At 34.8% G+C, this 27657-nt stretch overlaps 1 protein-coding gene across 6 annotated transcripts in view; it reads left to right on the top strand.

The window, feature by feature from the left end:
• PHYHIPL (phytanoyl-CoA 2-hydroxylase interacting protein like) overlaps positions 1-27657 on the top strand; it is a 273373-nt gene that overhangs the window by 211918 nt on the left and 33798 nt on the right. The window contains exon 2 of one of the 6 annotated variants that reach the window (XM_077125267.1): positions 19518-19557. The exons of the other annotated variants lie outside the window; for them this stretch is intronic. Within the exon in view, the coding sequence (XP_076981382.1) occupies positions 19551-19557 (7 nt within the window). The 5' untranslated portion in view covers positions 19518-19550. The remainder of the gene's footprint in view (positions 1-19517; positions 19558-27657) is intronic. 6 annotated transcript variants of the gene reach the window in all.

The raw sequence follows: 27657 nt of genomic DNA, 5'->3' as shown, positions 1-27657 counted from the left end.
TATAAGCTTCTGCTTTAGGAAACTAAAAAAGAAAAGCAAGTTAAAAGAAAGGAGTAGGAAAGAAATAATAAAATTTAGAACAGAAATCATTGAAATTAACAGAAAATCAATAGAGAAAATCAGCAAAAGTGAAAGTTGAGTAAATCATTAACATTGATAAACTTATAGCAGGAGTAACTAAGAAAAACCAGAGAGAAGACACAAATTCTTAATATTGGAAATGAAAGAGGGGCCATCACTACTGAGTCTATGTACATTAAGATGATGATGAAGTAATATCATTAACTCCATGCCCATAATTTTAATAACTTAGATGAAATGGATCAAGTCTTTAAAAGACACATATAGGGCAGGCCACCGTGGCTCAGCAGGCAAGAATGCTCACCTGCCATGCCAGAGGACCCGGGTTCGATTCCTGGTGCCTGCCCATGTAAAAAAATAAGTAAATAAATAAACGGGATGACCCCTGCTTAAAAGACACATATACCAAAACTTACACTAGGAGAAATAGATATTCTGACTAGGACTTATATCTGTTAGAGAAATTGAATCTGTACTGAATAACCTTCCAAAACAGAAAGCTCCAGGTCCAGATGGTTTAACTTGTGAATTCTACCTAACGTTTACGGAAGAGGTGATACCAATTCTCTACAATCCCTTTCAGAAAATAGAAGCAGAGGTAATACTTCCTGACTCATTCTATGAGACCAGCATAACCTTCATACCACATTACAGACCTATATCTTGTGAACATAGATGCAAAAATGCTCAACAAAATATATCAGCAAATCAAATTCAACAATGTATAGAAAGAATTTATACCACAACCAAGTGGGATTCATGCAAGGTATACAAGGTTGGTTCAATATTTAAAAATTAATTAATATAATCTTTCTCATCAACAGGCTAAAGAAGTAAAATTATAAGATCATATGAGTAGATGCAGAAAAAGAATTTGATAAAATCCAGTACCCATTCATGATTATAGTTCTCAGCAAACTGGAAATAGAGAATTTCTTTATTTTGATTAAGAACATCTATAAAACACTTACAGCCATCATTATAGATAATGGTGAGAAACTAGAAGCCTTCCTCCTAAGATCAGGAATAGTGCAAGAATGTCTCCTCTCACCATTTGTATTCAACATCATACTGGATGTTGCAGTTTGTTAGTTTGCAAGCTGCCAGAATACAATATACCAGAATTGGAATGACTTTTTAAAGGGGGAATTTAATATATTACAAATTTACAGTTCTAAGCCTATAAAAATGTCCAAACTGAGACATCTAAGAAAAGATACCTTCATTCAAGGAAGACTGATGGGTGTGGAACACCTCTGTCAGCTGGGTAGTCACGTGACTGGCATCTGCTGGTCCCTTGCTCCTGGTTCCATTGCTGCCGTCAGCCTGTTTCTGTGTGCATTCCTCACTTTGCTTTTCTAGGGCTGGCTTTCATCTCTTGGCTTTCCTTGGCTCTCTCCAAGTTCTGACTTGCCTAACATCTGATGGTGATGTCTGCTGGGCTCTAAGCATCTCCAAACATCTGTGTCTGTTCTCTGAAGCAACTCTTCTTTTCAAGCATCTACATCTGCTCTCTCTGTTGCCTCTGAGGCTTCTGTCATTTCTTCTTTTAAAGGATTCCAGTGAACTAGTCAAGACTCACCTGGATTGGGTGGAGTCACATATCCCCTCTCATCAAAGGTTAATACCCACAACTGGGTGTGTCACATTTCTGTGGCGGTAATCTAATCAAGTTTCCAACCTACAGTATTGAATCAGAATTTAAAAAATGGCTGTTCCAAAGAGATTGAATCAGGATTAAAACATGGCTTTTCTGGGGTACATGATATTTTCAAACCAGCACATGTAGTAAGAAAGAAAAGGAAATAAAAGGCATACAGATTAGAAAAGAAGAAATAAAACTGTCTTTTTTTATAAATGACATGATTGTTTACTTAGCAAATCCAAAAGAAACTGCTGGAATTAATAACTGATTTACAGCAAGTTTGCAGGATATTATGTTAATATGCTAACATAGTAGCTAAAATCTAAAACACTGATAACACCAAATGCTGGCAGGGATGTGGAGCAGTAGGGAGTCTGGTTCATTGATGGTAGGTGTTCTAGTTTGCTAGCTGCCAGAATGCAATATACCAAAAACAGAATGGCTTTTTAAAAGAGGAATTTAATGAGTTGCTAGTTTACAGTTCTAAGGCCAAGAAAATGTCCCAATTAAAACAAGTCTATAGAAATGTCCAATCAAAGGCATCCAGGGAAAGTTACCTTGGTTCAAGAAGGCCGATGAAGTTCAGGGTTTCTCTCAAATGAGAAGGCATGTGGTGAACACAGTCAGGGCTTCTCTCTCAGCTGAAAGGGCACATGGCGAATACGGCATCATCTGCTAACTTTCTCTCCTGGCTTCCTATTTCATGAAGCTCCCCAGGAGGCATTTTCCTTCTTCATCTCCAAAGGTCACTGGCTGGTAGACTCTCTGCTTCATGGTGCTGCAGCATTCTCTGCTCTCTCTCAATCTCTCATTCTCCTTTTATAGGACTTCAGAAACTAATCAAGACCCACTCAAATGGGTGTAGACATGTCATCCCCTAATCCAGTTTAACAACCACTCTTGACTAAATCACATCATCCAGGGAGATACTCTCATTACAGTTTCAAACATACAGTATTGAATAGAGGTTATTCTACCTTTATGAAATGGGATTTATATTAAAACATGGCTTTTCATAGGGGGCATACTTCCTTTCAAAACAGCACAGTAGGAATGCAAAATGGTACAAACATTTTGTAGGACAATCTGGTAGTTTCCTACAAAGCTAAGCGTTGTCTTAACATATGATCCAGCAGTTGCACTTCTTATTTACCCAAATGGATTGAAAACATTTCCACACAAAAACCTGCACGTGAATGTTTCTAGCAGCTTTATTCATAATTGTCAGAAACTGGAAGCAGCCAAGATGCCCTTCAATTGTTGAATGGATAAACATCCATACAGTGAAATATTATTCAGTGATAAACAGAAATGTGGTATCAAGCCATGAAAAGACATAGAGAAACCTTAAATGCATATTGCTAAGTGAAAGCCAGGCTGAAAGGCTCCGTATGGTATGATTCCAACTATATGGCATTCTGGAAAAGATAAAACTACAGAGAATAAAAAGGTAAGAGGTTGCCAGGGGTTGGGGGACATAAGGAGGGATGAATAGGTGGAGTGCAGAGGCTTTTTAGGACAATGCAACTCTTCTGTATGATACTGTACTGGTGGATACAAGACATAATGCATTTGTCAGAACCCATAGAACTGTACATCACAAAGTGAACTCCTGTGTGAACTCTGGACTTGAGCTAATAATACAATATTGGTTAATTAATTGTAACAAATATACCATGCTAAAATGTTAATAATATTAGGGAAAATTGTTTAAGTTTGTGGGTATATGGGAACTTGCTGCTCAACTTTTTATGTAAACCTAAACTGCTCTAAAAATAGTCAATTAAAACATTAAGAATGGGAGAAGGATCAAAGATGATGGTGGAGTTATACAGAGAAGGTAGGGTTTAACAAATGAATAAGAGTGCTGAATCATAATATTGATATTTCTTTTAGTCTCCAGTATCTTAGAGCAGCTAGAAGAAAAAACCTAAAATTGTGGAATTGTTTACCCATATCAAGCTCTGAAGTCTGTTCTACAACTAATTATTACGCTATGCTTTGAAATTTATTGCTTTTTTGTATATATGTTACTTTACAGAAAAAAGAAAAAAAGTCAGTTATGATGATAAAAATATATGCATTCCTTCTAGCTTCCAAATATTCTGGAGCAGCTAGAAGGAAAAATCTGAGATGATGGTATGGTAGCCCATGACACACTCTGGGATCTGTCCTGTAACTACTTGTTGAAGAGTACGTTGAAAACTGTTTACTTTGATATGTATTGTATATATTATACAATTAAAAAAAGTTAAAAAAAAAAAAAAGAGGCAAAGACCCAGAAAACCTGCAGGATCTACCAAAAAAGCTACAGCAACAAAGCACAGAAGAAACTTTGCTCATACAAACTGCCAAAAAATACATTATTGATTATGAAATAGCCTTTTCAGCCACATCTGCATGTGAAGATAACAATGCCAGCATTGTTTTCTTTTAATGTAACATAACTATATATGCACAATCATATACATGCATACAAACATTTAATCAATTTCAGAAATCATCTTCCCTTTTCAACTAATAATTCTATTCCTAGCACCAAAGTACCAAAATCCTTTTATATGGTTTTGGATCCAAACAAATCAGCATTTTTCAAACTTGGAGGATAAAGAGCACAATTTAAGAACTGTAATAAAGTTTCATATATAAAGATTCATAAAGTAACTTTATGCATTTTCTTAAGCAAATAAATGGCAACTTAGGACATCTCTTTTGACACCCCACTATGAAAATTACTCTCTTCATTTCATTTATGAAATAGTTACTGTTCTGTTAAAGCTAGCTTTTAATTGACTTATCATTGGTGAAACCATTTTTCTTTTGTGAATTAAGAATAAAGTTGTTGAGCAAAAAGTAGGAAAGAAATTAATTTAAAAACTCATAGTAAGCCCTCAATCTATTTAATTTGTTCTGAGGAAAGGAATGACCAAACAGATGCACATAAGCCTTGTCTGTAACGATTTGGATGCAATACACAAGTATATAAGGTGTGTGTTTGTAAAATTTTACTTGATCATATATTTGCTGGCTCAAGTTTAAAAAAAAGTTCTTATGCATTGCAGTACTTTGTGCACTGGGATAGTGGGCAAAGTTTTATTTTTTTATGTATATCCAAAAGTCACCTATTATTAACAGCATAACTTTATATATGCTGTTTGTATTACAACTTTAAAGAAGTTTTAAAATAGTTAGGAAGTTAAGGGCATGTTCACTGAACCCTGTGTGTGTGTGTGTGTGTGTGTGTGTTTTAAAGGAATTTAAAATTATTGTTCAGCGATTCTCAAAATTTATTGGGCACCAGAATCATTTGAAAGACTTGTTAAAACAGATTGCCTGGCCCCTTCTCCAAAGTTTTCTGATTCATTAGATCTGGGATGGAGTCCAAAAATTTGCATCTCTGACAGATTACTAGGTGATGCTGATGTTGATCTAGGAACCACACTTGGTGAACTACTGCCTTAGGCAGTATAACCTAAGAAGTTCTAAACTAGGGAGGAGATACTCAATATGTAGTTTAAAGAGATAGTATAGACATCAGTTTGGGGTAATGAGCTGGGAGATTAAGCCCATTTTTGATAGTAGGTAAAATTGTTGAGAAAAGGTAGATAGAGATCGGCAGTGGAATGGAACATTTATGATGCAAAAATCTATCAGCTTTGTGATCAAATGAGAAGTCTGAGATATGAAAAAGTATTGTGGAGGATTGCTAATTTTACTAGATTGCGAGATTTAGGGACATTCTGACACCAGTAAATGAAGTAAAAGTTTGTTGGAGGGAATGTGAAGTAGGCTTATAATAGGAAGTTAGTATAGTCATTTCTGTAGAAATTGGGTTTGAGATCTCTGTGGAATATCTAGGTGGAAATGTCCAGAAGGTTATTAGAAATCTGGCTCATGGAGAGTTTTAGGATTAAAGATGTAAATTTGATAGTTCAACTCATTTGAAATTAGAGTAAATTAGAATACTGTTTTTTGTGGCCTCTGAAAGGGGCATTTGCAAATTAATTGCTTTTGTTGTCATATATTTATCTCTGTGTGGTTGTTTGGGACATTTAGCATAAATGCAAAGAAGAAGAAATACAGTTGACCTAATCTCTGCACTTAGTAGATTTCTCCCCCTTATTTTGAAGGACAAGAGAATTAGACGTATACTTTTCTGTGTAAACACACTGGATTAATTTTCCTCTTATTGGCAACATTAATCTGCATGTATCAAATAAAGAAACCAAATAAAATTAAATCAACAGAAAAATGACGTTGGAGTCTAAAGAAAAACTTAAATCTACACCAAAGCTATTTCTAAGGCTTTTGGGCTGTACTTATATTTTCAAGAATTTTTTTTTGACATTAAACCAACTAATTTTAATGTTTACTATGGTATTTGTTAAGAGCCTTTAAATAAGACAGTCTTTTACATTGAATTTTTGTTTTTTTGTAGATTCTTTGCTTAGGTAAGTCTTCCATTTTAATAAATACAGTTTTTGTTTACCTTTTTCAAACTTTATTAAGGCTGGATGTTTGATTATATTTTCTTTTGGTGCAGTTAGTTTCAGTATATACAATTTTAATTTCCTTGGGGTTTGATGTAGCCCTTTTGTTTGTTATTTTTAGTGATTAAAAAGGAAAAAGAAAGGAAAGCCTTATTATTAAAAAGCAGTGGTTTTAGAATTTGCTGTTTAAACTCATTGTTTTGTTAAACGATTTACTAATTCAAATTCTAATGATATTTACAGTAATAAAACTTGAAGTTGAAATAATGATAAATATTCCAAATGCCATGTAGCTACCTCTCCTAGGACTTTTTTTGCACAATGTATTGTACAAGTGTATTGTCACATATGTAAATATTTTTAAGAGCTTTGTAAATATTTCTGAGACCTTCATTCAGATGGACTAACATCTGCAGAACTTTTTTTCTTTGATCTCATTTTATTTTGTAAGAACTTTTTTGGTATTTCTTTGCCTCTAGTTTTAATATTTTCCAATTTTAATTTTCTGGCATACCAAGACCACTTACTTTCATTATCATGTAAAAATATTTCTATGAAAATCTTAAATGTATTTCTCTGGATACATGCATAATGCTGTTAGCACAGATGATATATATATTGTGAATATATGTGTATTTGTTTATTTACAGAGCTCTTTAAAATACAGATGTGCCGAATTTATAAAATATGAAATATAAGCTTATAAAACTAATTATGGAATGATTTTCTACATTAGCATTATGTCATTTCTCTACTGTTCTTAAGTGTTTCCTTCAGAAAAATTTGAATGCAAAATGGCAGTGAAATGTGACATCAACTAAAGAATAACTTCTAAAATTATCTCTGAATTTTTCGTGGGAGGTAATATATACTGTATGTTGGATGTTCAAAGACAACTTTTTTTTTTGTTTAATCTATTAATGGGCCATGCCAATGGTTGACTAAATTATAATTTCGCCGACAATTAAATTACAATAGCACTGTGGGATACTGCATTTGTGTCATTTACCAGTAAATTTGCAGAGCTTATTGCCCAGCATTGCTATCAACATTCCTCTATTATTCTTTACTTTTCTTTGAGCGTACAGAAATCTTGTGAGATGTCAAAAATACTATATTTAAGTAAAATGACTCCCTGGAAATCTAAGTGTGTTGATATAAGAAAAGGGAGAAGAGAAAAAGGATTTTAACCAAAAGAATAGTTTTCATTAAATTAAAAAGTTTTGTGAAATTTTTCGTTGTGTATTATTTACTAAAAATACATTTAAAGATATCATAATTTATTTTGTTGACAGAATTTACTTTAATTGCTTTTTAAATGACTTTTATTGTCTTATATTATCATTAAGGGTGTGCAGATGGATCACTTGAATTTTATTATTGTACTCTATTATATTATGGGGAAATTATATGCTTTAATTATATTTATAAGTGTCAGACTTGCAAGTTTTATTTATCTTTTGTAAGTGCCATGAATATATTGTAATGATTATCAAAGTGGTGTGTATGGACCCCAGAGTATATTTAAGATAATCATTTGGGCCATGGAAGGAAGTTATGGAACTTCTATTAATATTTATTTTTAGATTATCTAAAATAAGAAAAATCAACTTTATTAATGTTAAATATGTGGGTGAACAAAGTGTTCATGGGGTACCTTCATGTTATTGGTGTATAGAATTGAGGAATGTTCATGTTATTGGTGTATAGAATTGAGGAATGAAGAATATTATGGTATAGTAAGCATAGCTAGTGATTTTTTTTATATCTTTTCCAACTGTGACAGCCTTTAAAACCAACTATCTAAATAAATTGAATTTAGAACTAGTCATTTGTTCTAAATTGTACTTATGTGTACACTCAAGATTTTTTCATATAAGGGCTCAAGGTTAAAATGTTTTAAGAACAAATTTTTATTATATTAATTGTATTTTTATGTATCTTGCGTTATACCACAAGTATATCTGTAATTATTAAATCCATCCAACATATTCAAAGATGGATATCATGATTGTTACATACTTATGTACTTTTTAATCATCAAAAACATTTCTTAAATGTATTTTTTAATATGCTGTATGAAGCAATTTAGATGAGCTTCTTGTGTTCTATAGGTAAACAATTTAAGAGAATCTTTGTATGAAAGCTTGATTTAAATGCTCATCAAGGAACTAAAAGAGAGGTATAATAATTTTTACAAAGGAAAAGAAGTTCGCTTTGAAATTGCCGAGATTTTGCAAGGAAAATGCATGGAATGTAAGAAGGAAAAGAGCACAGATAACTAGTTAGCTAGGTGGCCTTGGTGAACAATGGGGTGACAATACCAAAACCAGTCAACAAATATGTTGCACTTGAATTGAAGTTTCAGAACAAGGAAGGCTAATACTGCAAATGTAGAAACATCTTGTTATCCACTGCCCCTGTGACAGTTCTCCTTTTCAAAAGATGTTCTCATTACTTCTCCAATTCTCCAGGCCCTGAACTCCAGGGAATTCTTGACATAAAGTATTAAGACAAAATTCCTTCATTTTTTTCTCTTCATTGGTCTAATCTGATTTTATCTCTTATAACTTTATAACTGTTATTTCTGTGTGCTCCTTGATGATCTGCGCATTACTCATCTTCCTTAACTCCAATCACTTCTTAATCCTTTTCTAAAAATAGGTTTTTTTGACAATTAATTTTGCAATATTAGTCTTCCTTGTTCTGAAACCTCAATTCAAGTGCAACGTATTTGTTGACTGGTTTTGGTATTGTCACCCCCTTGTTCACCAAGGCCACCTGGCATCTGTGCTCTTTTCTTTCTTAATTTCCATGCATTTTCCTTGCAAAATCTCAGCAATTTCAAAGCGAACTTCTTTTCCATGTAAAAATTATTATACCTCTCTGCCAGGGCCAGGATTCCCTACTTTCACTGTTCCAAACTTACTCATGTCATCTTCTCTTCTGGCTAGGCAACTGTTGTTTGTTTTTTGCTTAAGACTTTACGTCCTACTTGTGTAGGTTTGTACATGTTGGCTCCTTCAACAGTGCAAGAGCCTGCTTTCCATTAACATTAGTCTTGAAGTGCAGTTGCTTATTTATTTATTTTTATTAACATATGCACTATTTCAGAATTTTTTTTTTGTTCCTCTTGTACCCTATTTATATTCAGTAATTTGCATTTTGTCCTAGGCCCAACAACTAAGTTGCATTTTGTGTTTTTATTATCTAGCTATTCTGGGTTGTTCTGGGGCTTAATTTGCATTTGGGCTTTCATGTGGGATGAATCATGGAAAAAGATTTTGGGTATATTTGATAACCCTCTTTCTCATTTGGGTAGGTGCCAGCTCTTCCTTGACCAATTCCTCTGTGATTATAGTGCTTTTAAGGAATGAGAATGTCATGATACCTTCCCTATTGCAGTTTTAACCTTTGAATGATGAAATTTGGAATTAAACCAAAAAAATCTCACAATGATTTATCAAAATTGTAAATCAGAAAGGTAGAAGGTGATTCTGAGCCTTGATACTTTTAGAGTTATAAATATATTCAAAACCTTAATTGAAGATTAGAGGTTTATCATATGTTGTTTTTCTTTGTTTTTTTTTTGCATGGTCTGGCACTGGGAATTGATCCTGTTCTCCAGCATGGCAGGTGAGAACTCTGCCTGCTGAGCCACTGTGGCCCACCCCATATATTGTTATTTAAAAAAAAAATTGTATCGTGGTAACATATACAATAAATAGTTTTTCATTTTAACCATTTTCAGGTATATAATTCATTGACATTAAATGCATTCACAATGTTGTGCTACCCTCACCAGCCATCCATTACCAAAACTTATCCATCAACCCGAACAGAAATTCTGTTCCCTTTAAGCATTAACACTCCATTCTTGCCTGCACTGCCTCAGCCCCTGGCAACCTTTAATCTACCTTCTGTTTCTGTGAATTGGCATACTCGAGTTATTTCATATAATATCTGTCCTTTTGCTTTTTTTTTTTTCTAACTTTTTTTAACAAATAGTTACAGGACAGATCCTAGAGTTTGTCGTGGGCTGCCATATGATCCTCTAGATTTTTCTTTCTAGCTGCTCCAGCATATAGGAGGCTAGCCAAGGCATAAATCACAATTTATCATCACAATCGACTTTATTCCTTTTTTTGCGAAAAATGACGTATATACAAAAAAAGCAATAAATTTCAAAGCACAGCACCAAAATTAGTTGTAGAACATATTTCTAAGTTAGGTATGGGTTGCAGTTCCACAATTTTAGATTTTTACTTCTAGCTGCTCTAAGATACTGGAGACTAAAAGAGTTAGCAGTTTGATGATTCAGCAATCATATTCATTTGTTAAATCCTCTCTTCTCTTTATTACTCCACCATCACCTTTGATCTTTCTAACCCTCTCTTTGGGGGTGTTTGGGCTATGGCCATTCTAACTTTTTCATGTTGGAAAAGCCTGTCACTAATATGGGTTAGGAAGATGGAACTATCTGATGTTCTGGAGAGGCTGGGTGCTCTAGGTTTCAGGACATATCTGGTCCAGGGATCCATCTGGAGGTTGTAGGCTTCTGGAAAGTTACTCTAGTGCATGGAACCCTTGGAATCTTGTATATTGCCCTGGGTATTCTTGAAAATGGGCTGGAATGGTCCTGGTTGGGGTTTAGCAAGTTATGATAGGTTGCAGGGTCTAACTGATACTTGTGTAAGAGTGACCTCCAGAGTAGCCTCTTGACTCTATTTGAACTATATCCGCCACTGATATTTTATTAGTTACATTTCTTTTCTCCTTTCTGGTCAAGATGGAATTGTGGATCCCACTGTGCCAGAGCTGGCCTGGGGGTCATCTCCCACAACGCCAGGGAGACTTTCACCCCTGGATATCATGTCCCATGTAGCGGGGAGTGCAATGATTTCACTTGCAGAGTTGGGTTTAGAGAGAGTGAGGCCACATCTGAACAACAAAAGAGGTCCTCCAGAGAAACTCGTAGGCATACCTATAGGTAGGCTAAGCTTCTCTGCTACTTACATAAGCTTCACAAGAGTAAGCCTCAAGATCAAGGGCTTGGCCTATTACTTGGGTGTCTCTGAAGTTTGACACCGTATCAGAGTATTCCCTGATGGTAAAGTTAATAGTTCCATATTTTTCTTCTATCCCTCAAGGGACTTCGCCAATACTTTTTAAAAAAATTTATTAATTAAAAAATTAAGAAAACCAAATAAAACATCAACATACATAATCAGTAATTCACAATATCATCACTTAGTTGCATAGTCATCATTTCTTAGAACATTTGCATTAATTCAGAAAAAGAAATAAAAAGACAATAGAAAAATAAATAAAATGAACACAGGAAAGAAAAAAAAAAGATTATACCTACCATGCCTCTTACCCCTCGCTTTCATTGATCACTAGCATTTCAAACTAAATTTATTTTAGCATTTGTTCCCCCTATTATTTATTTTTATTCCATATGTTCTGCTCATTTGTTGACAAGGTAGATAAAAGGAGCATCAGACACAAGGTTTTCACAATCACACAGTAACATTGTGACAACTATCATTATTCAGTGATCCTCAAGAAACATGGCTACTGGAACACAGCTCTACATTTTCAGGCAGTTCCCTCCAGCCTCTCCATTACATCTTGAATAACAAGATGATATCTACTTGATGCATAAGAATAACCTCCAGGATAACCTCTCGACTCTGTTTGGAATCTCTCAGCCATTGACACTTTGTCTCCTTTCCCTCTTCCCCCTTTTGGTCGAGAAGTTTTCCTTAAATCCTGTGATTTTTAAGTCTCAGCTCATTCTAGGGTTTTTCTCAATCCTTTGATGCTTGCCAATACTTTTTGATTATCTGCTTATCTTCTAGGATATATCCAGGCATTACATTAAGCTATACAGTATTAAAGGACCTCTTTCTTATTCTGGGCTCCCTGTGTTTCAGTTGTTCAAATGAGCTATGCAGGTAAATTGAGTTAGATTATGTGCTATAGAAAATTTAGTTTCCAGACCAAATAAACCTTTCTTCCTTTGGTTTCAAAGAGTGTGTGTGATTCTAAAATATAAACAATGTCTTCCTTACCCCTGTGTTCTGAATTACTTTAACCCCTGATCAGCTTTGTTCTTATCTCTAAGAATCCAAAATCCTCTCAAAATCCAGAAATAATAATTACCACTCTGGACTAAATGTATCTGCTGTAAAAGCTTACAATCTAGACAACTGTTTTCTTTTAAGCATTTTCTAAAGGAGACCATGCCATAATTGTTTGTTCATTTCTGGCTTATTTTGCCTCACCAAATGTCCCACAGGTTCATTCATATCATTGCATGCCTCACGACTTTGTTCCTTTTTGTAGTAGCACAACATTCGATCATAGGTACCCACCATCATTTGCCCATCTGCATCTCAGTCAGTGCATCCTTCAGCCACCGGCATTCTTCAGGTATCATATATAGTGCCCAAAGTCCACAGTCTATCAACGCTCTCAATTTTAGATAATTTCATTGTTCCCAAGAGAAAGATAACCAATAAACACACCCTCACCAAATAGGAAATCTAAACCTCCTCTTAACTCTTGTCCCTCCTCCCATTATTTACCTCTGCTGTTGCTATGGTAGTGCTAATGTTCCCCTTTTAAACATAGCCCATAACATGCAATAGCAGTTTTTCCCTGTATTCTAGACTTGAACACTCTTTGTACACAAATCGTACCTTTGAAGTAGTTCTTGCAAGAACTAATTTATATTTCTAGTGTTAATCAGTGGGACACATAGGTATATACAACCCCTTTCAATCTTGTTTATCTTCAATATGATAATATTGCTTATAGACCCACTAGAAAACTGCCTTCACCTCTCTCTGTTCCCTTACATTGGACTTCAACCTCATTAGCTAACCATTCACATATCTCTATCTTCTATGTATCTCTGAGTCCCCTATATTCTGTTATTACAAGCCTCTGATTTTACCTTTACCATGGTCATAAGAGTGGAATCATACAGTTTCTATCCTTTTGTGTCTGGTTTTTTTACTCAACGTGATATCTTCAAGATTCATCCATATTGTAGCATGTATCAAAATTTATTTCCTTTTAATAGCTAAATAATATTCCATTATATGGGTATGCCAGATTTTTTTAATCCATTCATCTGTTGATGGACATCAGGTTGCTTCCACCTTTTGGCTGTTTTTGATAATGCTGCTATGAACATAGGTATACAAATATTTGTTCCAGTCCCTGCTTTCAGTTCTTTTGGGTCTGTTCCTAAAAGAGGGCTTGCCAGATCATACAGTAATACTGTGTTTAATGTTTAAGGAACTGCTAAATTTCCTTTTATGGTGGCTGTACAGTTTTACTTTCCCACCAGCAATTAAAGAGTTTTCCTGTTTTTCTACAACCTCTCCAATACTTGTAATTTTCCATTTTTTAAAATAATACCTTCCAGGTGGGTGTGAAATAATATCTTGTGGCTTTGATTTATATTTTCTTAATGGGTAATGATGCTGAGCAACTTTTCATGTGTTTATTGGCCATTTATATATCCCATTTTGAAAAATGCCTATTGAAGGCCCATGCCCATTTTTAAATTGAGTTGTCTTTTTGTTGTTGTTGAATTGTTGGAAATCTTTTTATATTCTGGATATTAAATCTTTATCAGATATATGGTTTCCAAATATTTTCTCCCGTTCTGTAGGTTATCTTTTCACTTTCTTGATAATGTCCTTTGCGCCAAAGTATTTTTCATTTTTTATGAAATACAATTTATTTTTATCTTTGTTGTTCATGCTTTGGTATAAAATCTCAGAATCCGTTATCTCATACAAGTTATTGAAGATATCTCCCTAGGTTTTATTCTAACAGTTTTATAGTTTTAGGTCTTATATTTAGGTCTTTGATCCATTTTGAGTTCATTATCAGACTAAGTGGAATGACATAGGGGTCCAATTTCATTTTTTGCATGTGTGTATCCACTTTTTCCAGCATATTGGTTGTAAAGACTGTTCTTTCCCCATTGATTGGACTTGACACCCTTGTCAAAAATAAATTGGCCATAGATTATGGGTTTATTTCTGAACTTTCATTTTTATTGTAGCAGTCTGTATGCTTGTCCTGTGCACGTACCACACTATTTTGATTACTGTGGACTCGTAATATGTTTTGAAACCAGGGAGTATGAATTCCCCAACTTTGTTCTTTTTCAAGGCAATCTTAGCTATTTAGGGCCTCTTCCCCATCCATAAGAATTTAATAAGTTGTCTTTTTGGCAAAGGAAGCTGTTAGAATTATGATTGGGATTGTGCTAAATCTGTACATCATTTTGAATAGCACTGACCTCTAATGATCTTAAGTTATAATATATGAGAATGGAAAATCTTTGCATTTATTTAGATCTTCTTTAATTTCTTCCAGCAGTGATTTTGTAGTTTTCTGTGTATAAGTACTTTACATTCTTGGTTAAATTTATTCCTAGCTATTTCATTCTTTTACTTGCTGTTTTAAATGGAATTGTTTTCTTGATTACTTTTCATACCTTGTTCATTGCTGATGTGTAGAAACACTACTGATTCTGTGTTGATCTTATACCCTGCCACTTTTCTGAATTTGTATATTCTAGTGGATTTCTTGTAGTTTCTTTGGAATTTTCTCTATCATGTCATATGCAGTTAGGAACAGTTTTACTTCTTCCTTTCCAATTTGGATACCTTTTATTTCTTTGATTGCTATGGCCAAAATTTTCATTATATGTTGAATAGTTGTGGGTGAAAGCAGGAATCCTTGTCTTGTTCCTGATCTTAGGGGAACGCGCCCAATCTTTTACCACTGAGTATAGTGTTAGCTGTGGGTTTTTCATAAACACACTTTGTCATGTTGAGAAAGCTCCCTTCAATTCCTGGTTTTCTGAATGTTTTACCAAAGAAAGGTGCTGGGTGTTTTCAGATTCCTTTTCTGCATAGAGATGATCATATGCATTTTTTTCTTTTATCCTATTAATGTAGTATATTGATTGATTTTCCTGTATTGAATCATCCTTGTATTCCTGAATTAAATCCCACTTGATCATGATGCATAATTCTTTCAATATTCTGTTGAATTTGGTTTACTAGTATTTGGTTGAGGATCTTTTGCATCTATCATCATAAGGGATATTGGTCTGTACTTTTTTTTCTTGTACTATCATTACCTGACTTTGGGATTAGGGTGATGCTGCCCTTGTGTGTCCCTCCACCTCTTTAATTTTTTTGAAAAAGTTTCAGGAGGATTGGTGTTAATTCATCTTTAAATTTTATTAAAATTCACCAGTGAGGCCACCTGGCCTTGGATTTTCATTTACCCATTATTGATCTGTTGAGGTCTGTTTTTTCTTTAGTCAGTTTAGATAATTCGTGTGTTTCTAGGAATTTTTCCATTTCCTCTGGCCTAACTTTTCTGGCATACTACTGTTCATAGTATCTTCCTATAATCCTTTTTAATTTTGTAAGATCAGGAGTAATGTTCCATTTTTCATTTCTGATTTTAATTGTGTCCTCCCTTTTTTCTTTGTAAGTCTAGCTGAAGGTTTGTTAAATTATATTGATCTTTTCACATAACTTTTGGTTAATTGATTCTCTTGTTTTTTTTCTATTTTCTATTTCATTTATCTGCTGTAATCTTTATTATTTCCTTCTTTCTGTTCACTGTGGGTTTACTTTGCTCTTGTTTTTCTAGTTCTAGGGATGAAGTTAGGTTACTGATTTAAGATTATTCTTCTTTTTTAATGTAAGCATTTATAGTTATACATTTCAATGTAAGCACTGTCTTTGCTACGTCTGATAAGTGTTTTCATTTTCATTCATTTCAAAATATTTCCTAATTTCCTTTATGAATTCTTCATTGATGGATTGGTTTAAGAATTTGCATTTAATTCCACATATTTTGAATTTTGCAAATATTCCTATTCCATAAGATAAATTTCACACAGATAAAATTTTTAAACATTTAGAAAGTGAAACTATGAAAACTCAAGGAGAAACATGAATGAATATTTTAAAATACAATGCAAAGACCATTAAGGGATGACACAAAGCCTAGAAATCATAACAGGAAAGATCAGTAAATTTCACTGAAGTAAAATAAAGGTTAAAAACAACAACATAAATCCCTAAAAATGTATGATAAAATGACATAAATGAACCTTAGAGTACATCCGCTTGGTGGCATAATCACTCAGAAAATATTCCAAGTGGCTTGAAAGCATAGCAATTAGACTGTACATCCCTGATGAAAATGCCTTATGGAAATTTTTTCCACTATAAACTATTTATAGTAATCATTGGTTGTATGTTGGTGGCTATTCTGAGACTAAGTATGTAGTGTAGGATTAAAAAAATGAGTATTACTTTAATTCTGTTTTTCCTGATCCCCTTGAGTACCAGGCATGCTAGAAAGGAAGTACAAATATAAGATTAAACGTTTAAATAAAAATATGTAGTCCTGGATTTGAATTAAAAATGTAAGTTAACTTTTGATGAATTTTCTCTTAAAAAATAAAGCAATGGAATATTTCCTAGCATTCTCAACTGAAAAGGCCTAGAAAAAAGACCAATCCAGTAAGAATGAACATGATTAGAATTCACACTACAGCCCTGAAATGCCATTTCCTTCCAAAAAGAACCAAGACTCCTTGAAAAAAAAAAAAAAAAAAGGTTGAGTTCAAGTCTGGCCAGAGCAGGAAAATATGCATCAAATATTCTGAAAGAATACACAGAAAGGCTGATGATAATGATTGTTTCAGGATAGGGATACTAAGTGGCTAGGTGACAGGGTAGATGGTAGACTTTTTACTACATATACCTTTACTTTTTAACTATTGTTTTTGAATATTGTATATGCCTTTTGTCTTCAAAACCATAATACAGATTAGAAATCTATATGAAGAGGTACATTTTCGTGGTCTATATAAATCCGTAAAGAGGCACGTTAGTCAGTGCCTGAGATAGCGTATTACTTGAGGTTGAGATGGCAGGATTTACCAACATAATGTGATAGCAAAACATTATAGTGCCATATGTATGTTTTAGAGCATAGGTATTAACTTCATTGAATCTGCAAAAGCACCATTGCCTTCTAGTAGGTTGCCTGTAGTACTAGAAAAACATGCAGTTTGGTAGCTGAGAATCAACCTAAATGTTTGGATAATTTAGCGTGAGGTTTTGAAAATTAAATGATGATTAAAAATTCTTTTCCCACTTCATCCAGTTGGTACTATAGAAGCTTTAAAATAATGTCCTCATTATGATGTTGAGGAATATACTGCACCTATTAAGCATTCATTTCTTATTTTTTTCTAATTTTAAGCAATTTGGAAAAGCATTGCTGACAAGGTAAACATAATCCCTGAATTCATGGAATTCATGTACAAGTGGGAAGTACATATTAAACATAAATAAATAAGTCATAGCGTTGAGAAATTATGAAAGTGCTGTGAAGAAAACAAATGAGGAACTTAGGGAGAATATCAGCAGTAGGTGGGACAAACAACTTTAGATAGGGTAGTCACAGAAAGCTTCTCTGAAAGGTGGTAACATATAAGCTGAAACCTGAAGGGGGTAAAGGAGTAGTATTTCAAAAGAATTGAGGTAAAGCCTTTTGGATCCAAACACACCCTTCCGGGATAAAAGCTTGGGTTTTTGATGAATTGAAAATAAGATCAGTTAATTGGTATTAGTTGTCAAAGTCTAAAATTTCTGGGTGGAGCATCTGCATGGATGTTTTTTGCCTTCTATAAAATGGGGGAACACTGTCCTGGGGGATAGTTTTGGGAGGGAAATATCAAAACATTTTGAATTTGAGACGTCTGTGAGAGATCCAAGTAGAAGTGTCAAATAGATATCTATATAGATATATCAATAGATTTTATATCTATTATATATATAATAGATATAATAGGTATAAAATAAATAATTTATTATTATATATAATAAATTTAGAAGTTGTCAGCCAAAAAATGATAGCTCAATTTAAAGAAAAGTAAGCTCTCTAGAGCTGTTCTGTCCTATAAAATAAGTCACGTGGCTATTTCAATTTAAATTTATTACACTTAAGTAAAATTAAAATTTTAATTTTTCAGTCACACTAGCCACATTTCAAGTGCTCAATAGCCATATGTGGCTACTGGCTAAGATACTGAACAACACAAATAAAGCCATTCCATCATTGCAGAAAGTTTCTTTGAATAACACTGCTGTAGAGCCCTGAGAAACACTAACCTGTGTTTAGGCAAACATGAAATTGTAGTTTGTGAGACAATGAGGAAAAACTAAGAGAATATTTAAAGAAGTAACAAATGATAAACTGTGAGGAATGCTGTTGATAGGTAAAGTCAAGGGAGAACTAGAAAGAATCCATTGGATTTGCTCCCATGGCGTAAGAAGATGACTTTTTTGGAGTGGCAGAGGCAGAAACTGATTTGATTGGGCTTAAGAGAGAAAAGAGTGTGAAGAAACGGAGCTGTAGCATGTGTTGAGAATTGTTTGTAAAAATTAGATTATGAAGGCAATAGAGAAGTAAAGGATTTAAAATGTATGTGTATATGCATATATAAAAATTGTAAATATGTAGGCATTTGAAAATGATCAGGTGGAGATACAACGATGCTGTGAATAAAGGGAATTATTGAAGAAACTCTGTCTTGGAGGAGGCGAAGTGGAATACCAATGAAAAAAATTGTTATTGATAAGATGAGGGACACTTTCTCCATTGTAATAAAAGGGAAGAAAGGAACACTTAGGTACTTTCATAGGTATGTGAATGAGAAGAAAAGGAGTAATATCTAATTGTTCATTTGCTGAAGATGGAGGAGAGGTTATAGGAGGTTTGAGAAAAAATATAAAGCTATCTGGGAGAGAGAAGAGCCAGCCTATTTGAAAAACAAGTAGGATTATTGGGTATTGTTTGTCACTTGAGGGTCTCTCTTAAAAATTATGGCGAGAACATTCAACTTGCTGTGATCTGATAACAGCAACAGTCAGTTGCTTAGATGCGAGTATATGAAGGCAGATAATAGGGCTCATATCCTCCAAGTTTTTTTCCATACTTAGTGCTTGAATCTAATTTAATTTATATTTTAGGTTTTGATAGACTCTGATTGAGAAATGTCATATTTTATACTTAGATTTTTAAATTTATCTCATCTGTGAAACAGTGTTTTCAGAAGTGGTTGTTGATCTGAGATTTTAGAAGCAGCTGTCATCCTTTATTTCTGAATACTTTTTATCATTTATGTCACTGGTCACTGCTTTCAGAACCTTTTTTTTTTTTTTGCATAGGCAGACACTGGGAATCAAACCCGGATCTCCTGCATGGCAGGTGAGAAATCTGCCGCTGAGCCACCATTGTACCACCCTGCTTTCAGAACTTTTTAAGTAGCTGATTTACTGTATTTTTTTTGTAGCCCTGTGTACAGAGGCACACTGAATCATTTCATTACCCTCCCTCTTAGTATTGAAGAATGCTCTATGTTCTTGCTTTTAAATGATTCAATATATTCTTCCTAAATCTCCTGCATAAAAAATATATTCAATCATTAAATAATTTTAAACATCTCTGTGTCAGGCACTATGCAACATGTTGAGGACATAAAGATAACTTCAAGGAATTTACAAACTTATGAAGAGTTCAGACATGTATAGATAAATTACAGTACAATTAAGTGCAATGCAGAATTCCGAATAAAATGTTAAAGCAGCAGAGAAATCAGAGCAGCCAATTCTGCCTAGGGAAGCTGGATTTCTTAATTATATAGGTGATATTTTTATATATCTTAGAGGGTGAGGAGGCATCTGTCAGGGAGAAGCAGGAGGTAAAAAAGGAATTTCAAGCAAAGCCACTGAGTCATAAAAAAGTACTCATCCTAGGAATGATAAAAAAAGAGAGAGAGAATTTTAAGAATGTAATACCGGAAGATGGCGGCTTAGTAAGACGCGCGGATCTTAGTTTCTTCTCCAGGACACCTACTAGGGGAGTAGAAACGATACAGGAAGCGACCAAAGCCACAACAGAGATAAAAAAGACAGTGTACCCCATCCTGGAACGGCTGGCTGGCTGAGAGAAGCAGCTCGGGTGAGATCGCCGAGGCGCGCGGGCCTTACCGGGCGGGGTGGCAAGCGGCCGGAGTTACTCCCTTCCCCCTTCCCGGGCCGGCTGGGAGAATTGGAGAGGTGGTCCCCTGAAACCAAGGCGACTGGCGCCCACACCACGCGCAGCCCCCGGACCAACTGAGAGAATTGGATCGGAAACCCCCAGGCCGCGGAGAACGGTGACCCCGTGACTCCCGGGAAACGTGCACTCTCTCGGGCGGGCCGCTGCCGCTGGCGCCCTCCCGCCACGCTTGTTGCCCAGGGCCGACTAGGAAATTCGGACGGGCTCTTTCCCTGGCTGCGGCGACCAGCAACCCTCCCTGCGTTCGGACACCCTCCCTGCGTTCGGACACCCTCCCTGCGTTCGGACCCCGGGCTGGCTCAAGCCGCTTCGGCTAGCGAACCCCCAGGACGGCGAGAGTTTTCCAAAGTTTAAGGTCCCACAGCACCTTTTACTGGTGGGACGCGCAGACAAACGTGTGCCACGAGCGCCACCTACTGGGCAGGATAAGAAAAACAGAACCCAGAGATTTCACAGAAAAATATTACAACCTTGCTGGGTCCAACACCAAGAGAAATCTGAATAAATGCCCAGACGCCAGCAGCAGAAGATAACTGTCCACGCTCAAAAGATTGAGAATATGGCTCAGTCAAAGGAACAAACCAATAGCTCAAATGAGACACAAGAGCTGAGACAACTAATCCTGAATATACGAACAGAAATGGAAAACCTCTTCAAAAATGAAATCGATAAATTGAGGGAGGACATGAAGAGGACATGGGCTGAACATAAAGAAGAAATAGAAAAACTGAAAAAACAAATCGCAGAACTTATGGAAGTGAAGGATAAAGTAGCAAACATAGAAAAAATAATGGATAGCTACAATGATAGATTTAAAGAGACAGAAGATAGAATTAGTGATTTGGAGGATGGAACATCTGAATTCCAAAAAGAAACAGAAACTATAGGGAAAAGAATGAAAAAATTTGAACAGGGTATCAGGGAACTCAAGGACAATATGAACCGCACAAATATACGTGTTGTGGGTGTCCCAGAAGGAGAAGAGAAGGGAAAAGGAGGAGAAAAACTAATGGAAGAAATTATCACTGAAAATTTCCCAACTCTTATGAAAGACCTAAAATTACAGATCCAAGAAGTGCAGCGCACCCCAAAGAGATTAGACCCAAATAGGCGTTCTCCAAGACACTTACTAGTTAGAATGTCAGAGGTCAAAGAGAAAGAGAAGATCTTGAAAGCAGCAAGAGAAAAACAATCCATTACATACAAGGGAAACCCAATAAGACTTTGTGTAGATTTCTCAGCAGAAACCATGGAAGCTAGAAGACAGTGGGATGATATATTTAAAATACTAAAAGAGAAAAACTGCCAACCAAGACTCCTATATCCAGCAAAATTATCCTTCAAAAATGAGGGAGAAATTAAAACATTCTCAGACAAAAAGTCACTGAAAGAATTTGTGACCAAGAGACCAGCTCTGCAAGAAATACTAAAGGGAGCACTAGAGTCAGATACAAAAAGACAGAAGAGAGAGATATGGAAAAGAGTGTAGAAAGAAGGAAAATCAGATATGATATATATAATACAAAAGGCAAAATGTTAGAGGAAAATATTATCCAAACAGTAATAACACTAAATGTCAATGGACTGAATTCCCCAATCAAAAGACATAGATTGGCAGAATGGATTAAAAAACAGGATCCTTCGATATGCTGTCTACAGGAAACACATCTTAGACCCAAAGATAAACATAGGTTGAAAGTGAAAGGTTGGGAAAAGATATTTCATGCAAATAACAACCAGAAAAGAGCAGGAGTGGCTATACTAATATCCAACAAATTAGACTTCAAATGTAAAACAGTTAAAAGAGACAAAGAAGGACACTATCTACTAATAAAAGGAACAATTAAACAAGAAGACATAACAATCATAAATATTTACCCACCGAATCAGAATGCCCCAAAATACGTGAGGAATATACTGCAAACACTGAAAAGGGAAATAGACTCATATACCATAATAGTTGGAGACTTCAACTCACCACTCTCATCAAGGGAAAGAACATCTAGACAGAGGATCAACAAAGAAATAGAGAATCTGAATATTACTATAAATGAACTAGACTTAATAGACATTTATAGGACATTACATCCCACAACAGCAGGATACACCTTTTTCTCAAGTGCTCATGGATCATTCTCAAAGATAGACCATATGCTGGGTCACAAAGCAAGTCTTAACAAATTTAAAAAGATTGAAATCTTACACAACACTTTCTCGGACCATAAAGGAATGATGTTGGAAATCAATAATAGGCAGAGTGCCAGAAAATTCACAAATACGTGGAGGCTCAACAACACACTCCTAAACAACGACTGGGTCAAAGAAGAAATTGCAAGAGAAATTAGCAAATACCTCGAGGCGAATGAAAATGAAAACACAACATATCAAAACTTATGGGACGCAGCAAAGGCAGTGCTAAGAGGGAAATTTATTGCTCTAAATGCCTATATCAGAAAAGAAGAAAAGGCAAAAATTCAGGAATTAACTATCCATTTGCAAGAACTGGAGAAAGAACAGCAAGCTAACCCCAAAGCAAGCAAAAGGAAAGAAATAACAAAGATTAGAGCACAAATAAATGAAATTGAAAACATGAAAACAATAGAGAAAATCAATAAGGCCAGAAGTTGGTTCTATGAGAAAATCAATAAGATTGATGGGCCCTTAGCAAGATTGACAAAAAGAAGAAGAGAGAGGATGCAAATAAATAAGATCAGAAATGGAAGAGGAGACATAACTACTGACCTCACAGAAATAAAGGAGGTAATAACAGGATACTATGAACAACTTTACGCTAATAAATACAACAATTTAGAGGAAATGGACGGGTTCCTGGAAAGACATGAACAACCAACTTTGACTCAAGAAGACATAGATGACCTCAACAAACCAATCACAAGTAAAGAAATTGAATTAGTCATTCAAAAGCTTCCTAAAAAGAAAAGTCCAGGACCAGATGGCTTCACATGTGAATTCTACCAAACGTTCCAGAAAGAATTAGTACCAATTCTCTTCAAACTCTTCAAAAAAATCGAAGTGGAGGGAAAACTACCTAATTCATTCTATGAAGCCAACATCACCCTCATACCAAAACCAGGCAAAGATATTACAAAAAAAGAAAACTACAGACCAATCTCTCTAATGAATACAGATGCAAAAATCCTCAATAAAATTCTAGCAAATCGTATCCAACAACACATTAAAAGAATTATACATCATGACCAAGTAGGATTCATCCCAGGTATGCAAGGATGGTTCAACATAAGAAAATCAATTAATGTAATACACCATATCAACAAATCAAAGCAGAAAAATCACATGATCATCTCAATTGATGCAGAGAAGGCATTCGACAAGATTCAACATCCTTTCCTGTTGAAAACACTTCAAAAGATAGGAATACAAGGGAACTTCCTTAAAATGATAGAGGGAATATATGAAAAACCCACAGCTAATATCATCCTCAATGGGGAAAAATTGAAAACTTTCCCCCTAAGATCAGGAACACGACAAGGATGTCCACTATCACCACTATTATTCAACATTGTGTTGGAGGTTCTAGCCAGAGCAATTAGACAAGAAAAAGAAATACAAGGCATCAAAATTGGAAAGGAAGAAGTAAAACTATCACTGTTTGCAGACGATATGATACTATACGTCGAAAACCCGGAAAAATCCACAACAAAACTACTAGAGCTAATAAATGAGTACAGCAAAGTAGCAGGTTACAAGATCAACATTCAAAAATCTGTAGCCTTTCTATACACTAGTAATGAACAAGCTGAGGGGGAAATCAAGAAACGAATCCCATTTACAATTGCAACTAAAAGAATAAAATACCTAGGAATAAATTTAACTAAAGAGACAAAAAACCTATATAAAGAAAACTACAAAAAACTGCTAAAAGAAATCACAGAAGACCTAAATAGATGGAAGGGCATACCGTGTTCATGGATTGGAAGACTAAATATAGTTAAGATGTCAATCCTACCTAAATTGATTTACAGATTCAATGCAATACCAATCAAAATCCCAACAACTTATTTTTCAGAATTAGAAAAACCAATAAGCAAATTTATCTGGAAGGGCAGGGTGCCCCGAATTGCTAAAAACATCTTGAGGAAAAAAAACGAAGCTGGAGGTCTCGCGCTGCCTGACTTTAAGGCATATTATGAAGCCACAGTGGTCAAAACAGCATGGTATTGGCATAAAGATAGATATATCGACCAATGGAATCGAATAGAGTGCTCAGATATAGACCCTCTCATCTATGGACATTTGATCTTTGATAAGGCAGTCAAGCCAACTCACCTGGGACAGAGCAGTCTCTTCAATAAATGGTGCCTAGAGAACTGGATATCCATATGCAAAAGAATGAAAGAAGACCCATCTCTCACACCCTATACAAAAGTTAACTCAAAATGGATCAAAGATCTAAACATTAGGTCTAAGACCATAAAACAGTTAGAGGAAAATGTTGGGAGATATCTTATGGATCTTACAACTGGAGGCGGTTTTATGGACCTTAAACCTAAAGCAAGAGCACTGAAGAAGGAAATAAATAAATGGGAACTCCTCAAAATTAAACACTTTTGTGCATCAAAGAACTTCATCAAGAAAGTAGAAAGACAGCCTTCACAATGGGAGACAATATTTGGAAATGATATATCAGATAAAGGTCTAATATCCAGAATTTATAAAGAGATTGTTCATCTCAACAACAAAAAGACAGCCAACCCAATTACAAAATGGGAAAAAGACTTGAACAGACACCTCTCAGAAGAGGAAATACGGATGGCCAAGAGGCACATGAAGAGATGCTCAATGTCCCTGGCCATTAGAGAAATGCAAATCAAAACCACAATGAGATATCATCTCACACCCACCAGAATGGCCATTATCAACAAAACAGAAAATGACAAGTGCTGGAGAGGATGCGGAGAAAGAGGCACACTTATCCACTGTTGTTGGGAATGTCAAAGGGTGCAACCACTGTGGAAGGCAGTTTGGCGGTTCCTCAAAAAGCTGAATATAGAATTGCCATAAGACCCAGCAATACCATTGCTAGGTATCTACTCAAAGGACTTAAGGGCAAAGACACAAACGGACATTTGCACACCAATGTTTATAGCAGCATTATTTACAATTGCAAAGAGATGGAAACAGCCAAAATCTCCATCAACAGAAGAGTGGCTAAACAAACTGTGGTATATACATACGATGGAATATTATGCAGCTTTAAGACAAGATAAACTTATGAACCATGTAATAACATGGATGGACCTAGAGAATATTATGCTGAGTGAATCCAGCCAAAAACTAAAGGACAAATACTGTATGGTCCCACTGATGTGAACGGACATTCGTAAAGTAATCATGTTAAAACACTGAATGAAGCTGCATCTGAGCTATAGGTTTTTGTTTTGTTTTGTGTTGTTTTGTTTTGATTTTACTATTATTACTTTTATTTTTTTCTCTATATTAACATTCTATATCTTTTTCGGTTATGTTGCTAGTTCTTCTAAACCAATGCAAATGTACTAAGAAATGATGATCATGCATCTATGTGATGATGTTAAGAATTAATGATTGCATATGTAGAATGGTATGATCTCTAAATGTTGGGTTAATTTCTTTTTTTCCGTTAATTAAAAAAAAAAAAAAAAAGAGAAGGGATAATTGGAGCTGAGGGGATACAGACTGTACAACGGGACTGGATATAAAAACTCAGAAATGGACAGCACAATACTACCCAATTGTAATGCAATTATGTTAAAACACTGAATGAAGCTGCATGTGAGGTATAGGTTTTTTTATTTTTGTTTTTTTTGTTTTTTTTTCTTTCTATTATTGCTTTAATTCTTATTCTGTTGTCTTTTTATTTCTTTTTCTAAATCGATGCAAATGTACTAAGAAATGATGAATATGCAACTATGTGATGTTATTAAGAATTACTGATTGTACATGTAGGTTGGAATGATTTCTAATTGTTTTGTTAATTCTTTTTTTAATTAATAAAAAAAAAATCAAAGAAAAAAAAATAAAAAATAAAAAAAAAAAAAGAATGTAATACCGTAGCAAAAAGAAATCTGGAGAGTGAAAATATAAAGGTACAAAGAGAACCAGAAAAGGTGAGTTAAGACCAAAGTATGAAGATCCTGATATTTTAAGCTAAAGGACTTAGATTTTATCCTGATGATTCTAAGGAGACAAGGAGGATTTTTAAATTGGAAGATAATATTAACCTTTATTTTTTGTTAAGCCATCTGGCAGCAGTGTGAAGGATAGACCTAGTGAAGAAAGACTTGATTTAGAGTTACAATGAATGAGAAGTTATGAGTAGCTTGTATATGGCAATGGCTGTGTAGATGTGGTTAAGAGTACAGATTTGAGAGACATTTGTAAGGAAGAATTGGGAAGATTAAGTAACTGATTCATGTCTACCTTGGAAGAGAGTAAGCATGGTATAAAGCAGATTGAAAATATAAAAGTTCATACAGGTTTTTGTGAGTGAGATAAATTCCACTTTATGTTTGCTCATGCATGGATTCATTCATACAGTGAACATCTTTTAGTACCTTCTGTAAGTCAGACATTGTGTATATAGAGGACACATTACTGTGCCAGACATCCTCAAGATGCTTAAGGTTGGATTGGTTGCAAGGGCATCCATTGTGATTATATATGGTAGTTGTATATTTGGGGGTCCAGAGTTTGGGAGCTGATGTGAGCCTAGTGATAAAGATTTAAAAGACATCAACATAATATTATCATCATAAAATATGATTTATTACCTTAAACAAATCCTTCTTCAAATTGGTCAACATAGAGTTTTATACCCAGCAATTCTGTTCCTAGGTATATATGAAAGAGAAACAAAAACATAGTACCGTGCAAAAACTTATCCATAAATGTTTATAGAAACATTATTATAGGAACCAAAAAGTAGAAACAACTCAAATGCCCATTTACTGATGAATGAATAAATAAAATGTGATATAGCCACACAAAGGAATATTATTCAGCAGTAAAAGGAATGAAGTATTGATAGTTGCTATAATGCATTGAACCTTGAAAATATTATGCTAATTGGAAAGCCATTAATAAAAAAAACTAAAAAATCAATCCATTGTTCGAACTCATGTATATATGAACTGTCCATAATAGGGAAAATTATAGAATAGAAAAGTAGATTAATGGCTTTCTAGGCCTGGGGTGAAGGATGGAGAGTGACAGCTAATGAGTACAGGA

Source organism: Tamandua tetradactyla, chromosome 13 (genome assembly GCF_023851605.1).
Source record: "Tamandua tetradactyla isolate mTamTet1 chromosome 13, mTamTet1.pri, whole genome shotgun sequence".
Lineage (NCBI taxonomy): Eukaryota > Metazoa > Chordata > Mammalia > Pilosa > Myrmecophagidae > Tamandua > Tamandua tetradactyla.
This window is presented reverse-complemented; position numbering and strand designations above follow the sequence as displayed.